General features: G+C 36.6%; 1 protein-coding gene across 16 annotated transcripts in view; it reads right to left on the bottom strand.

Annotated features, from left to right (window-relative positions):
- Positions 1 to 16,142, bottom strand: part of LOC126920902 (diacylglycerol lipase-alpha) — a 53,250-nt gene that overhangs the window by 3,497 nt on the left and 33,611 nt on the right. For 12 of the 16 annotated variants that reach the window (XR_007712141.1, XM_050731881.1, XM_050731875.1 and 9 more), the window contains 10 exons: positions 10,944 to 11,045; positions 10,295 to 10,481; positions 9,643 to 9,727; positions 8,834 to 9,162; positions 8,150 to 8,345; positions 7,155 to 7,343; positions 6,596 to 6,886; positions 5,609 to 5,838; positions 5,447 to 5,470; positions 4,587 to 4,719 (listed from right to left, as the gene is read on the bottom strand). Coding sequence is in view for 15 of the 16 variants with exons in the window: in XM_050731881.1 (XP_050587838.1) it covers positions 4,587 to 4,719; positions 5,447 to 5,470; positions 5,609 to 5,838; positions 6,596 to 6,886; positions 7,155 to 7,343; positions 8,150 to 8,345; positions 8,834 to 9,162; positions 9,643 to 9,727; positions 10,295 to 10,481; positions 10,944 to 11,045 (1,766 nt within the window). In the remaining variant the exon portion in view is untranslated. Of the gene's footprint in view, positions 1 to 2,027; positions 2,228 to 4,586; positions 4,720 to 5,446; positions 5,471 to 5,608; positions 5,839 to 6,595; positions 6,887 to 7,154; positions 7,344 to 8,149; positions 8,346 to 8,833; positions 9,163 to 9,642; positions 9,728 to 10,294; positions 10,482 to 10,943; positions 11,046 to 16,142 lie in introns of all 16 variants that reach the window. The other 4 variants (XM_050731883.1, XM_050731885.1, XM_050731884.1 and 1 more) reach the window with 3 other exon arrangements.

Raw genomic sequence — 16,142 nt, forward strand, 5'->3', positions numbered from 1 at the left:
ATAACACCTTTCGTGACGTTATGATAGGTGATAATGACAGGTGGTAATGTTATGAATCGATAGAATTTTTGAAGTTACAGAAAGAAAAATGTACAAAGCTTAAGATATTCGTCAATCAGATAGCTTCAAAATTCCTGGTCACCTTGCCCTTTATTGCGTTTAGAAACCTTTGATTCGTATCTACGTATCCTTACAAAATCTGCTTCCTACTTTTACATCGATCAACGATTGAATGGAAATTAACATTTAAATCTTCTTTTAAGTTTCTCTATTCTTTGCACGTTTATTTTAAAGTTTAAGTTTTGTTCGATTTGCGTGAACGTTCAAAGAATTACTGCAAATTAGCGATCGATATCATAAACGTTATTTTACCGATTCATGATACATGAGATAAGCTTTGGATTCGTGTCAGCATTGATAGATAAAACGGCGAAGAAACAGCTGTATCATTGATTAAAGTAAAGAGTGTGGAGGATTTGAAGGTCGTTTCCCGGAGAATAGCTTACTGAAATATTTTTCTACTTCACTTTACTCGCTCTTACAGAAATATTTCTCCGTCCGACAATTCGCTCTTCGGGACACGAAGCGTCTAACCCGCGCTTCTTTATACATCTTCAAAGCAATTTCGAAACTTTGCAAAATATACTGTGCAATTTATTTCTCGTTTTATGCTGTACGAGAAAGATGAACGTGAGTTTCTAATTTTCATTACCCAGCATAGAAATTTTTAACAAGTATGTATATATTCATAAAAGATATAAAGAAGTTCCCGAATAAATTGACTAAAAGTTCAGGTATATGCTACGAAATTCGCTCGCGTACATTTATTATTCCTGTACTACGTTGGAAGCGAATTTCCTTAATTTATTTGAGGTAAAGAATAACAGAAAAAAAAATAGATAAAATATAGAGATGAATTTTTAGCCGATGCAGCAACATTTTTACCATGTTACTCGTATAAGAAAAGAACGCGTTTAAATACTTGATGTTTTATCACAATATTCCGCCTTCATGCTATTGACGCACGATAGATGATGATAAACTTAATTACGAACTAAACGAAAAAATCAAATACAATGGCCATATGATAGACTAAATGCGTGAGTACACATGCATGAACGACTGGGTGGCAAATAGCATTCGACTGATCGACGATCAATTTTCTGCTCTACATCGTTTATCTACGGCTCTATCGTTACAATCGTTGTTATGCTTCTATCGTACACATATCGTTTAGCACGATCTCGTGTACGAAACTAATCTCTATGTTCATTTACGATACGTACTCCTGTTTCGTTTCGAAAGCAAATTTATATTTCGAGCAAACGTGTAAATGAACGGTCGTGATTGTGATACTTAAAGATCATGATCGTGAATAATCACATGCGATAAACTAATCGAAGACAGATTAGATTGCAATTTGGTCGCTGCAGACGAGACCGTCGATTTTATTGCCTTAAAGTGCATATAAGGAATAGATAGACTAAATATACCAATCAAATACATATTACATGTTTCAAGGTTTAATTTGTACGATTTACTGAAAAGATCTACCATCTTACTGTTCTAAAATAAATACTAAAATAAAATAGATTCAATTATTTTTCACTCGAATTCTAACATTAATACTTTTGTAGCACTGTATCGTAACGATCCAGTCGAACAGATTTAGAAGAAAATTTAGAAGAACAAGGAAGTATAACACAGAGAGATCGTGTACGACGAACGTTCGTCTAGCAACAACGAACGTCTGCAAGCAGTTAGCTAAAGACAGCCACTTCTTCAGCGACCAGCATCACTCTGAATCAGCGATACCATCTCGTTCTATCTTTTCTCCGTAATTTTCAACCATACAATCGACACACAGTCCATTACAATTCTACCAACGTAAATATCTACGAGAACACTCTCTATCTACATTCTACATAATGCGAAACCGTTAATTAGAAATTATTGGGTAATGGTATCACCGATTCGTGGTTGTTGGTGTAACACGGACCCGATGAAGCCGAAAGACATCAATGTACCTTGTGCCGTGGCAAGAAGAGTGTGTGGTGACATAGACGTCGGCATCGCGGCCGTGAGAGCTCGTCGGTGTACTTTGTTGATGGAGTACGACCGCGACGTGTCGTTGTTCAGGCGTCCGTTGTGTTGCTGCGTCCGTCGCAACCGTTGCACGCGTTGCTCTATCTCCGTCTGCAGCGCCGCGATCTCTGCACGCTGACACCTAATCCACACACCACACACCCTCAGCCACACATCCTTTCGTGAGATCGCCGGTTATTATCGGTCGCCACGATACAACTTTTTTCGTATTTCATCAATTTCGCAATGCAAAACCTATGTAATCTAGCTCTATGTAATTGGGAAATCGGTTAATCTTCTACGCTACGGGAATTTCAGAGATTCGACAGAACTAAGATTCCAGCCGAGAAAGAATAGCCGAGGATAGAGATACAGTTTCAGAGTTTATTCAAGCAGGAAAGCAACGAAACCGCTACTCCTCGTTTCTCCACGCTAATATGCAAGTAATTTAGCCAGTACGTTGGTTCTTTGGACGTTTAACAGATTACTTGTGCGCTTAAGGGATTGCGTTCATCCGTTATCCTGTTTTCTGTAGACTTTGAATCGTCGATTAATTTTCGATGTATTTCAGGTAATCGACTACGTTCTAAGGTGCGAAAGTTGCTTGCTTCGTCACTACCATGCAAAGCGAGAGCAGATTAATCACCATCTTTCCTTTTTTGCCATAACAGTCGAGGCTGATACATTAGCATGATCTGGAAAAGTGTGAAATTAGGAAAAGAATCTAACGACTCGAGACGCAAAGCGAATATTAATAGCCACAAAACAAGTGTATAATCATATCTCTTTTGCACATGTATTATTTATATAAAATCCATTGCAATTAATTTCCGATTAAATAATAGAAGGTATAATTTCGTGATAATTCCGAATAATATAAATAATACATGACGTATAGAATTGTATTCGTATTACTTTTAAATGTTTCAGGCATAGAAGTAGGAAGCGAAATTTAACAAATAAATAAATAACAACATTTTCGTGGTATAAAGTATATTGATCAAAAGTAGCGTACATCAAAAATTATACAGAATCGAGTTGTTCCGATATGCAATCAAAACGACCACTATCGGATAGAAGATTTATTATAATGTATTTGTTTTACTTAGGTAATCAAGGTTCATTTTAAGGCTGGTATAATATAATTTTTCGAATAAAAAAGTTCTGTTATTGGATTAATTTAATTGTTGTATCGATTACGCTTCTTTTCTGATAAGAATGTCCATACGATTATTACATACGTATGTTTAGTCGTTTTGGATGCAATCGCGATTCAAGTAAAAGTACAAAATAAAACACGAAGAAAAACAAAAACCATTTAAAAAGAAAGAGATGTACAGAATTATGCGAAAAGCTATAAATATAATCGTTTGCAAATGTTACGGTAACCCATGCAGTGTCGAAGAACATGCGTGTCAGCTACTTGATCGATTTAAACGAAAATAAAAAAAGTAAAAAATTGAAGTATTCTATATAGTAATTTTCAATCGATTCTTATTACATCGTATAAACATTATTGCTTCGATATTGTGCTTCGCGCTAGAAATTAATTTAAAAAAAGGAGCTATAAACCAAATAGTTTTTAAATATAAATGAAGGAACGTAAAATTAAATAAAAAATACTACCCTATTTAAGAAAAACTACCACTACAACCACCTCACTTGTGGTTTTACGTATACTTAACTACATGACTATATACAAAAACATTACGCAACAAATTGATTAAAATTTATTTCAACTTAAACGTAAAAGAATCTTATAGCTTCTTCGTCAGTCGGACATTAAAATTCGATAAAAAGTATCACTTTGTAACAAACAGGTTTTATCATAAAAGCTCTATCCTAGAGTACTATTGCTTAGTAAATCGTCAGTGGATTAACAGTTTCGTCGCGAAGAAAGAATCTGTGATACCTTTATCACTCTTAATATCCACATTATTCATCCAACGATAACATATAACTTCTACAAAGAATGTTTCATAGAATGAAAACATTGGAGTCATGATATTGCTCTCACGGTAAAAACTACTATACAAAATTGATAGAAGGACTAAAAAAAAAATGCATATATATATATATATATATAAAATTTCTACTATCTGTGTCAATTTACGTCTTCTATCTAAAGATATGATCGCCAATGTGAATATTAGCAGCGAAAGGATCGATATTCACAACAGAACAGCTCCACCTCATTATCAAGATCCAGACTTCGTTTCCTTTTGTTCGTGTACCTCGACATTGACCACAATAGTCTCGTTATCCGTTTCCGCGACGTTTCGAGTACTTTCAATTTGCACACTACCAACATCTCCATTTTTCACGTGTCCATTACTCTCTATATTGATTACTACGTTCTGAGGTTTGTCCTCTTCCTTCAGATTCAGTTCGTCCGTTGTTTCCTCCAAGATTTCGTAATTACCCAGCCTTACCGAGGACATTCGGCGAACCGGCGGTTGCGACCTCTTTATCTGACGAATTATCAAATCGGTCTGGCTTACCTTGTTCAATGCTTTCAACATATTGTCCGGCATATGGTCCTGTATCATCACCGGGCTTATCAACACCTCGTCGAAGTCGCACGGTCCTGCCCAAAGCGCTTGGTACACCGGTTCGTGTTTGTGTAACATTTGTCTGAAATAAAAGAAGGAGATATTGTGTTCGTGCGGGTCAATTTCGACGATCAAATTTTTTTTCAACGAAATTAATTCTTTAATCTTCTATGAGACACTAGTCGCTACGTGAGATTCATGCAGTTGGATGCATACGCGGATTTGAATATTCGATGGATGGATGACTTCCTCAACTATGTACGTTATTTTTAAAGTATTATTTATAAAGCGATGTAGTCTGATGGTTTTCAAAGTTTGAGAATAATTTCCACGTTCCATTGGCATTCGAATTCTAGAGATCTAAAGTATTGGAATAATTTGAAGGTATAGAAGAATTTAAATCCATGGATAGCACGTTGAATTTTCTATTTAAACCGGACAACGCGTGGTTCCCAACGTAACACTTTTCAGTCAGCTCTCAAAGTTTGAAAACGATCGTACCATTAATCTTACTAAAAAATTACTTCGTGCACGAATCCGTGCACGATCAGGTATTATACTACGTATCGCGCGGTATAACATCGTATACTCGTTCTCTATAAATTTCAATCATGCAAATACATGGATATAAAAGATGATTGTACGACAATTTCTTCGGCAGGAAACAGTCATGAATGTGCGACGATAGATTTCAAAGAAACAAGTGTAGAATACGAATCCGAGGAACACATGCGGGGCAATGCGGGCACATCTCCAAGATGCAATTACCCAGAGCAACCCTGAAAATGCAAACTTTTCGATAAACGTACCTCCAACGGCTCTCATACTTTTTCCTAGAAACGAAAAACATCTTTCATTAAAATTTGCTCTTAATCACCTTCCTCGAGAGATTGCATCATAACGTTTCGTGTCTGCGTTTTAAACGATGCTTAAAATAAAACCGACGACGATACACGAACAAACAAACTTACTCTCCCTTGTTGGGATGATGTCGAACAACGTGTATGATTCGACCGGGTGGATAGAGAGGCCTGTGCAATGTCAACGCGATGCTGGAGTCGCTCGGAACAACAGTCTGCGAACGAGCTAGGTCCTTGTCTCTCTGATACTCGCTGATACATCCACCAGCTTCTAAATTCGCAGCCGAGGTAGGGGTGGAACCACAACCGCAACACATCACCGAGCACGCTATCGTTTTCCACTGAAACGGTCGTTACGATTGACAGCGCAGTCTCTATCCGATTATACGGGAACACTTATCGTTCTCCTTGGTAAATGCTAATGTATATTGGGACAGTGCGCGTAAAATATGGTTTCTTTTTTTTTTTTTTTTTTTTTTTTGAAGTTTGAAATTAGCTGGAAAACCCTAAAGTTATAAATTTTCTCCGATACTATATATAATAATACGTGCGTCGAATATTTAAGAGAGTCATAGTAAAACTATTAGAATTGTGGAATTTAATGTCGTTGGTTATTGGTACTGTTGAAAGTACATATTTAGTATTAGAATGTATAAATGTCAGGGTAGATGAACGCTGATGTTTAGAATTAAAAACTGACGACTAGCTTGTCGATGTTTACACAAATTTATATTTTCAGGGACAATGATAGAGATGAAACTTGCAAGCACGTATTTATTCTCTAAATTATTTTTCTAAATGTTATAATACGCATTTCACTTTTAATATTCTATATACCATAACGTTTGTATTTCCTTCGTATATCTTTACGTTTCTTATATATTTATATTTCTTAAATTTTACAAAAATCATTGTAACGCGTATCATGAAAGGGGCGTTATATTTTTCTTTTAATTTCATATCGAAAAAGAACAAAATAACTGATGACGAAGATAGAAGGGATACTACATGTTCTTTTTAGTGTGACTGACATTCCATTTATTCAGAAGGTTATAGGAGTTATGTATTTTTCTATTTCTCCCACGATAAAGTACGTACCTTCGGATCGACGCTCCTTTTTATGGCATTGATAAGATCAGCTCTTAAGCTCTCCATCTGTCTAAGACCTATCCTAGGTACGACATCTTTCCCAACTACTACGGATGTAATAAATTCCTGTGAGTATTGCTGAGCAGGCATGCTCAAGAGACCACCCGGTGGAGCGAACGAGAAACACACCAGGTCAGGATAGTCTTGTTTAAGCAAAATCGCTAAGATAGCTGCTGTACCCGCTCCCAGAGAATGACCGACGAGTGTCAGGCCAAATTGATGGGTCCCCCTCGACGTATCCTGAAGGAAAAAATTGAACAGTTCTCCATCAGGAAAATTATATTTCATGAAATAACTGCTTAATGCTAAGACAACGCTGTCGAATATAAAAATTTAATTATTAAATAAAATAAACGCAATGTTTCTTGTGTTCGGTGCATTACTCTTTTAATTCGACGGTGTTCGCGACGTAACGTGCAAAGATGATAAAATATAATTGCTTCGTTCAAGTTAGTTTTTACACATAACGCATTTGCATTTATCGCGACAGCAAGGCAAAATATAATACCTTGGCAAGCGCGCGGGATATAATTTCCTCTTCTAGTAGTTTCTTTCGAATGTATTCGGCTGCTTGGACCATCCCTTTATGGCCTAACCAATCCTCCCTCGGTGGTGACAATGGTAACACTTCACCCTCCGCGTTCAAGTCCGTTAATACATCCTTCATGCTGAGAGTTCCTCGTATACTAACGACAACCTTGAAAAGAGGCAGCAGAAAATTGGTAATTATCCGTCCTCAAGTTCGCTCGAGTTCGGGATAAAGCGACCTTTAAACCCTATCTTAGAAATCGAGGATTAAAATTTTCTATGGAATTTTAACAAGAGGCAAACTATCGGTTTTTCATTATTTCGATCCACTTCCTTTACTATGTTAAAATTCTCGAGTCTTCTTTCGTACACTAATATCGAGTCTCCATTTTTCAATGGATAAAGGGAGATAAGAAATTAAATTTCGCTTAGTTACGCTCCGTTGCTAATCAGGTATCGTATTTTATTAAATAATTATTGAATTATTCAAAGATGGATACTTTTAGATATATATTAAACTCGTGAGAAGTTTAACAGAGTTAAGCAAAATGGTGTAACTTATTCATTATGGATTAAACTACAATTCTCACACGATGACTCTATACATACGGGTATGCATATATTTATAATAGGTAACTTCTCACGGATGTCGTTGCGACGAAGTTCGCTGTGATGGCACGGTTAATAGCCATTGAAAAATTCATGAAGTCGCCAAAGGAGATCCATTTATTCTACAATTAAGCAGCAAAAATACCGACGTATCGCAGTTTGCTTTAATCTCGAAATCCACACCGGTGCAGATTGCAACTTTTATGCGAAGAATTCGATCGGGTTGTCGACGAATATCGTCGCGAACGAGCATCGCGAGATACCTAGGGGACCTATCTCTATTCTATCTCTAATTCTTCTCGTGTTCGCTGTTTCTCGAGCAAACGCGGTTCGATGCATGCGAATCAATGAGGAAACGCGCGAAACCTTTTTCTTCGTGTAATCGAGCGCGACGAAGAACGGCGTCTCACCGACGTCGACGTGAAAAGTCGCATAAATGACCTCCACCTCAGCGACGTCAACCATCTTTCTTAGTGCGGCGTAATTGCACTGGCAACAATTGTCTTCCACAACGGTCGCCTCGTCTTCGTGCCTACCGCACGGGAAACAGCCGCATCTTAATCTGCCACAAAGTTTCAAACAACTTATTTTCCTCGATGCCTTCACTCTAGAAATTAGTCGGGGCATGCAAATGGTTCCAGATGCTTCGCGTGCCGATTACTCGCGGCTAATTGATTGGGCGAACAACTTTGGTGGAGAAGCTCGCATCCTGATTCTTTAAATAAAAGATTACGATTAGGTAAACGTTTAGGTTTACGACGTAGCGAATTCCAAATTTATGTTGTGACAAATAAAAATGTAATCGGAGAGTGTAACAGAATCTGGAAGGAAGGAAAAGAGAATTTCGTGGAAACTCGCGTTGTTTCTGAGAGAACAGAAAGAAAACAGGACGAAATTCCTTTATAGAGAAACGAGCGCGGTAAAAACTATAGTGGATATAATTAAAAACCGAAACTCGATCGATTCTGTCGAGTAATCGCGCGAAACATCGTTGAAAAATCGGTCGACGCTAACACCTGGAATCACGACATGCGTTCGCGGTAACATTACCTCGTGCAAAGCTGACAAAGACCGGTGGAATGGCTAATGAGGAACATGGGCCAGCCGTAAGCAGCGAGGGCAAAGTGCATGTAATGAATGGCCGATTGAAAGTGGCCCAGATCACCATCCTCGGTCAAGGACAGGAATTTAGTGCGAGGTGTAACTGGCACACCGGATAGAAACTCGTACGTATCGTTCTTTCGTTGCTTCACTATCAGTTCCCGTTCGATTTTTTGGAACTTTCTCAATAAAACCAGACCAGCGACCACGTCCGATGGAACCACGTCAAGGTCCCGGAAAAAGTCGCTCAATAATCTGGCGATGTCTGCGAACGAATTCTGGGGAGGAATCAATCTCATTGAAAATCTAGGCTGCTTCTATCAGATCGATGCAAACGCTTTGTGGTATTTTTAATTTTTGGCAACTAAATTAAATCATCAGATATTAATATCGAATATATAAAATCAATATAAAATGATGAACCAATATTATCGAAAATATTAACTCTAATTTTATTTCTTCGATCGTTTCCGCTCAAACAGACAGAATGCGAGAGCACAAATTTATTTGATGAAAATAATTTATATTTTGACCTCGCTGTTCAATGAATAGCTATCATCAGATGAATATCATTATACGTAGCAATGAAAATAATGACATGTATGTATGCAGTTGACGTCGAAATGTCCATCGCGTTCCCCGGTTAAATGCAAATCGATAACGTTGCTTGAAACAATTCGGTAGAAAAGAGACCAAGCATTTTGCACCGACCTGAAGCAAATCTTCGAAGGACGCGTATCATTTCGCACAACACTTACTCGATTCCTATCGGAATTGCCCATGCAGCAGAATAAAAGTCTGCATCTGTTGTCCCAGCTATCCTGGTACGCTCGTATAACTTTTCTACAAGCACCGAATATTCGTCATTTTAGTCGTTAAAATCTCGAGAAGGTATTATCGCGTCGAGAATTGTGAAACCTATCGTAAATTCATTTTCCAATCATTTTCTATATTATTTATTAGGTCATCCCATAAGTTCGTGCCGTTTTTCGAGCGGTTATATATGTTAAGATTGCTCACATACTTTTCAGTTTCATGAAAGAATATAATCTCCCTCTCGTTGTACAACTTCTTCCCATTTTTCAAGTGCATCGGTCCCTTATCGCCGTATGTGTATAAATCGACGCACGAAATGTATACACAAAAGTCGGCACGAACTTATAGCATGACCTAATATATCATCTTGTTTTATTTGTAGCTTAATCTTCTCTCAGCTTTTATTTATTTTACGCTATTTATATTGCTTAATGTATGATAGATAGAAACACTTTAAAAGGCGAACAAAGACTCGACAATCCTCCACTAACTATCCCGTATCAAGTAACATGGGGATAAAGATATCAGTGGAAGTAGACGGTAATAAGTCAGACGCGAGAAGTGAAATAAGAATCTCAAGCCGTAAATCGTTACCTCTGCCGCCAGTTTCTGTTTCTGCTACCGCTTCGGTTGTAATGCAATTTACCGCATCTCGATTCCGCTTCCCTCATGCTGCGTTGATATTTCTTCATTTTTACCCACGATCTACCCGCAGCGTCGTATGTGCACCATACCGTTACCATCACCGACGCTAATACGCACCAATTTGATACCACTAAACCTGCGGCGAAAATGAAAGCTAAAATCGTGTTTGCTCTGATTTCAGACGCAAGTATGTTTACGCGTTCCTTGGTTTATGCAATTACAAAGATACCGCGGAAACCACCGCAACATTTCACAGAACGTTTCGGCGTCGTGGAATTTCATTCGCACGCGATTCTACTAAAGCGAGCGTTATTGTTAGTACAGGCATCATTTCCGTCCTCGGGATTTAATTGATGTAAAAATTACTTTTTCGATAGCTAGAGTTCTCTTAGCGTAGCCCCTTTCGTACGACGAGTCGCTGTTTCGAAAGAACAACGATACAGGTACAAAATTGGAAATTAGAAACGAATAAGATTAGTTTCCCTTCTGTATTTTCCGAACAATTATATTTCTAGCAGCTGTATCGCCGTTCATTCGAAATATCGTTTCTGTTTCCTATTGGAATTAGAAGTGTCGGACACCTTTGCGAAAAGCTTACCTAACATTACGTCTTTCACTTGGCCGATGGTACAGCTTTGGTAGAAATGCGTTAACCACGTTATACCTGCGCACAACCAGCCAGTCTCTACCAATAAAAGCACTGAAACAAAGTTTTATCAAGTTTTAAGTTCTTTCTTCTTACCGGAGCAAAAATAGAAAATTTTATAACAAAACGAAAGTATTCTTACTATATCGTAGAGTTCTTCGAGCACTTCAGTTTGCTAATTTACTATTATTATATTAGCTTGTCCGAAAAGTTTCTTTCGTTTCATAAGGTGATAATAGATGAACAACAATTTCTGTTCTATATTATTTTATCGAATTAGGTATGATCCATTTCGTTCTATTTCTATTATTATATTCGTGCATAATTCGATAAACTAATATAAAACAAATAACATTGTGCGTCTATTATTTCCCTATAAAACGAAAGAAACTTTTCGGACAATCTAATATTTTGCATGTATCCATTTACCTACATTTACATATTATTCCACCGCTTCTTCCTGTATTTCTTTATACACTTTTAAATTATTTTCTTAAATACTTTTTTAGATTTAACCAGTAAGAACATACAGATATTCATGGTCATCTTGTTTTATTTTATTTGTCAGCAAGATGGAAAAGATTAAAAGATATCTGAATCGGGTGAAGTCGAGTGTTTCGTGAATGTCTGTTCCTTGACCACGGATGATTGCCATTTCTTCGATGAAAGAAAAATATGTCGACGTAAATGCCGTAGCTTCACGCCGGATAAAGTTTGAAGGTATCGACAATGCTTTCTCTTCGAACATCGAGCCACGGATAGCTTCCCTAAAAGGATATGGCACGTTCCTGCAGAATGTGTTTACTTCCGATAGTTTCCGTCCTAATTAGCTGCCAACACGATTTTCCTAGGTGAGTCAGAATCAGTTTTATTCTAACCGTATTGGTTATATTAACCAGATACGATTGCACTGGTACGACTTGACACGGCGGATAGAATTAAATAGAAGGAAACAAAGAATTATTTATATTTCTGACTATTATTTACTCGAGCTATCGGAGAGTGACTAAACAGTTTGCCGAATCGAATAAAAACGTCATTGTACAAGAAAAGATTGCTCGGAACGTTTAAATTGTTTTTCCATTCGTTGGACTTCGATTTTTGAATCACGATACGAAATAATCAAGTCTTTTTAGTGGCAAGCTAAGAGACATACGAATACGATAAACTTTGTATGTCAACTTTTTACAAATTTCTATTCTTCTGTTTCTTTTTTTTTTTTTTTTATCTCAGATTATACGTAAAATTCGATCTTTACTCGAAGTTTGTCTTACCACGATACAAATGCATTATACATATTCATATTACATATGAATTTTAAATTTACATTATTTATTACATTTTACATGTACGTTTGCGACTGATATGAAACGGCATTATTATCTTAATTTTCGCAGCCTTCTATCGAAATCGGATCAAGCAAATGGAACAAAACAGACGAAAAGAAGTACAAGCTGCAATGGCGGTGGTCTGGCACTCTATACGCATCCGACCAATCAGCTGTATGTGATCGGAATTTCCATCGAATTCTTCCTAAAGATGCACCAGATCTGCTGGAGAAACAGCAGACTCGAGTTGGATCGTTTCCAAAACCTTTAATACATGAACACTGGTACCTACATCCATGCGTCCCATCTTTCTTCGTACGTTCCAAAACTACGTGCAATTCTTTCCATGTAATCGATCTGCTGGCGATTTAATACCTAAGTAATTCGATATACGCGTTCATTTAATGAAGCGCAAGGAATAATCAACAGCATCGAACATTTCAGTTTTTATTTTCCTTAGCTTTAGATTTTGAAACCGTTTAACAGATATTCAAGCGCTATATATTCCCTTGGAAGTATAATACAGAAATGCGCGAATATGTTTCGATTAATTTTATTCGATGAATTTTATATTATATTTAATGTACCGAGGATAACGAGATGAATCGAGTATATGAATGTGACTGCCGCATTGTTTTTCAGATCAAACGTTTGTATATTATTTCGCCTTGATACTTCCAACATTTTTTCTCGCTCGGAAAGCAGAAATATAAATTTTGAGACTAAAATTTTCTGTTTCCCGGTAAAGAATCTGCTCAGATTTCCTACGTTTATCGGAGTTTAGTTTGTTTAACAATGATATACAGCAGACTTCGGAAGAAAAACATGGAACATGATTTTCCTGAATTAAGAACACGTGCAAAGCCCCGGAAAGTTTGCTCCGTAAACGTGCGCGAAATTTAATGAGTTTCTCAAGAAGAAATCGGTATATTGTGAATCTTCCATCGAATTCGCCTTTGCAGATAAACTAATCGAACCCTGAAACTTCTAAGTACGTAAATTTCCAAACTCGTCGAACTTCCCAAGCTTGCAAATATATTCCAAAGCGGTAGAAATTTTGCATATTGTGAAAAAATTCAGCGAAAGGAATTACACGAGTGCTGGCAAGGTACGCGGTGAATTGTAAGATAAAATAAACTGGAATAATACTGGAATTTCTATCAAAAAATAGAATCGTACATTAGCATAATGGACGATTAGGATGCCACTTGAACAACGACGCTCCAAAAGGAAAAAGTACAAGAAAAGAACGTCTCGACTTCCTATTCCTTTTAATGGTCAAGAAGACAGAACATTTTACGCTCATCTTTGTGCAGCAAAAGTGTACAGACGGAAAGGTGAGAGTGGAAGAAATACTTGTTAAAACAGACTCTCGAAGAAAGGACAGTACAATGACTGGAAAGAATAACTCAATCTTTCGCTTGTACAGACAGGATGGATATTCTGTACGATACTTATTATTTCAACAAAACTATGCACTTCTCATTAAATTTCATTAGGAATTTGATGTCATTATTCATTATTAAATCTATATAAATAGCTGATATTAAATGACGAAAGCGAACTAAATCGTAGGAGCAACTTAATTGTTCTAATTTCGAAAGAAATCCCAGAGACGGCGATCTGAACACCACTGCTCTCACGAACGATCATTTATTACGATCAGGAATCTACGGTGAAAATTTGATTCTTATTAATATTCTGCCCTTGCTTTGCGAAAATTAGGAGGGTCGACAAGAGAGAAGTGGCTTCGCGTTGCCACCGATGAATCTTCCTTTAACGAAACCCATGGTACGTATCTCCAGATTGGTTACCATCTAATTCCTATGATTACCGACGTCGGCCAAAAGCTTCGTTAACAATTCTAATCTCTGATCTACAACAGCCTGATTAACGTGATACGCGGAATGACTTCGAAATATTTTCAACCTCTGTAAGAAGGTAATTTCCCAATCGTATTAAATGAGTCAGGAATATTCGATACCCATCGATTTGCACATTTTCAGTGATATACATGGTCCGTTTCAAATTGCACGTTGCAGCGGTTTTCGTTTTTAAATTCAATGGTTTTATTCAGATTCGCGTATCATTATTTGATGATTTTCCGCATCAAATATTATATATAACTTAACGGCTGACAATTTTGGTATTTGAATTCGATGGTTTTCAATTTTTATGGAAAATGCTTCGAAACAGAAAGAAGGTACCTCAATTCGACATGTATTTTTTTTTTTTTTTTTATGAATGTTCGCGGATTTGTCCGAAACGACTTGACCAATCAGCATGATTCTTTTTGCATTTTTGTTTTTCGTAAACTACCTTGTTTTGCAAAAATGCAATTTTTATATACGTTCGTCGGTTATTCAGCATTGAATTGTGCTATCGGGAGGAAATCTTTCGCGTTTTCCCGAGATAGATCATCGATCGGTACTGTTTGTAAAATTTCTCCGATTTGTTGGTTGTTAACTATCGTTGTTGCAAACAATTCGTTGTTCACCGATTTCATTTACGTACGTTCAGTGCTATCGTTGTTCTGCTAATTCTGCGATATCGAGATGATTGCGAAACAGAAGCCTGGTCGAGCGCATTCATATGCATTTCGCAATATAAACTTCAACTCGTGTTTCCGTTGTACGAAACATCGTTCTGCTGATTCGCTTTAATATTGATTCGTTCGGCATAAGTCTACTTTTACAGCGAAATGATACGTGACACACTATTAAGTTATAAAAATATCCTTCCCTATCATTGTTCAAAGTATAATATCGTTCGCGGAATGCAGCTGGTTTATTTCTTATTCGTATGCGGGGTTGAATAGCCTATGCAACATTTATTCATTAATAAGAATTCAGGATTGAAATAAATGATAAATAGATAGAAATAAATTAACGCCTTATTAACGAAAATGAAAGTCATTTCACGTTGGTCCTGCGATATTGATCGCTTTACTGAAAAATATGAAATAAAAGATTTTGTGATATTACCGACTTCGAAAAGCGCTAAAAAGTGTGAAATAATTTCTTATTTGCATTTTATTTAGACAAATAAGAGACAACTGTCGGATTACCCATTTTCTTATTAAACAGCGTACTAAATATATCGTAAGCTTCTCGAAGACGGCGGAAAATTAAAAATACTATTAATATACAGTTTATTTCCATTTGAAATTGTATAAGGTCACAATAATTGTAACGATTGTATCTTAAGTTAGAGACAAGCTTGCTGTATATATATAGTTCCATTAACTTACATGCTATTAATACATTGAGCGTAATTTGAGCAGCATTTTTCAATTTGTCCACTATTGAAACATGTTCTTGGTGAGCTTGTGTTAATGCAATCAAATATAAATTTATTGAAATTAGAATGATATAAATATAAAGGAGGTGAAGTTTTTTAGTATGGCGCTGAAGCATTGCTATATTAGAATGCCATTTTTGAAGATTGCAATATATCTAGTATACTGTTTAGTAAGTAAGTGGGTAATTTAACCATGGATGAATATGTGCCTAAATAAAATACGAATAAAATAGATGTTATTTCATAATTTTTCGCGCTTTTCGAAATTGATAATATCTTTTTGGCAAAAAAATCTTTTATCAATACCGACGCTTGACGTTTGTAATATAGTACGTGTCGTTTTACGGCTACTGCCAGCAAATATTTGTTCTCGTATTTTTCAATTTCAAGTATGATCATTTCCTAGTACAAAAACGCGAATGATTTCAGGTACATAGTACACAGAATACCAACGTAGAAGTTACCAACACTTGCATTAAATTTTCATTTCTTAAAAGACTTTCGTTCTTTCATTAAGCTATGG

This window comes from Bombus affinis, chromosome 10 (assembly GCF_024516045.1).
Source record: "Bombus affinis isolate iyBomAffi1 chromosome 10, iyBomAffi1.2, whole genome shotgun sequence".
NCBI lineage: Eukaryota > Metazoa > Arthropoda > Insecta > Hymenoptera > Apidae > Bombus > Bombus affinis.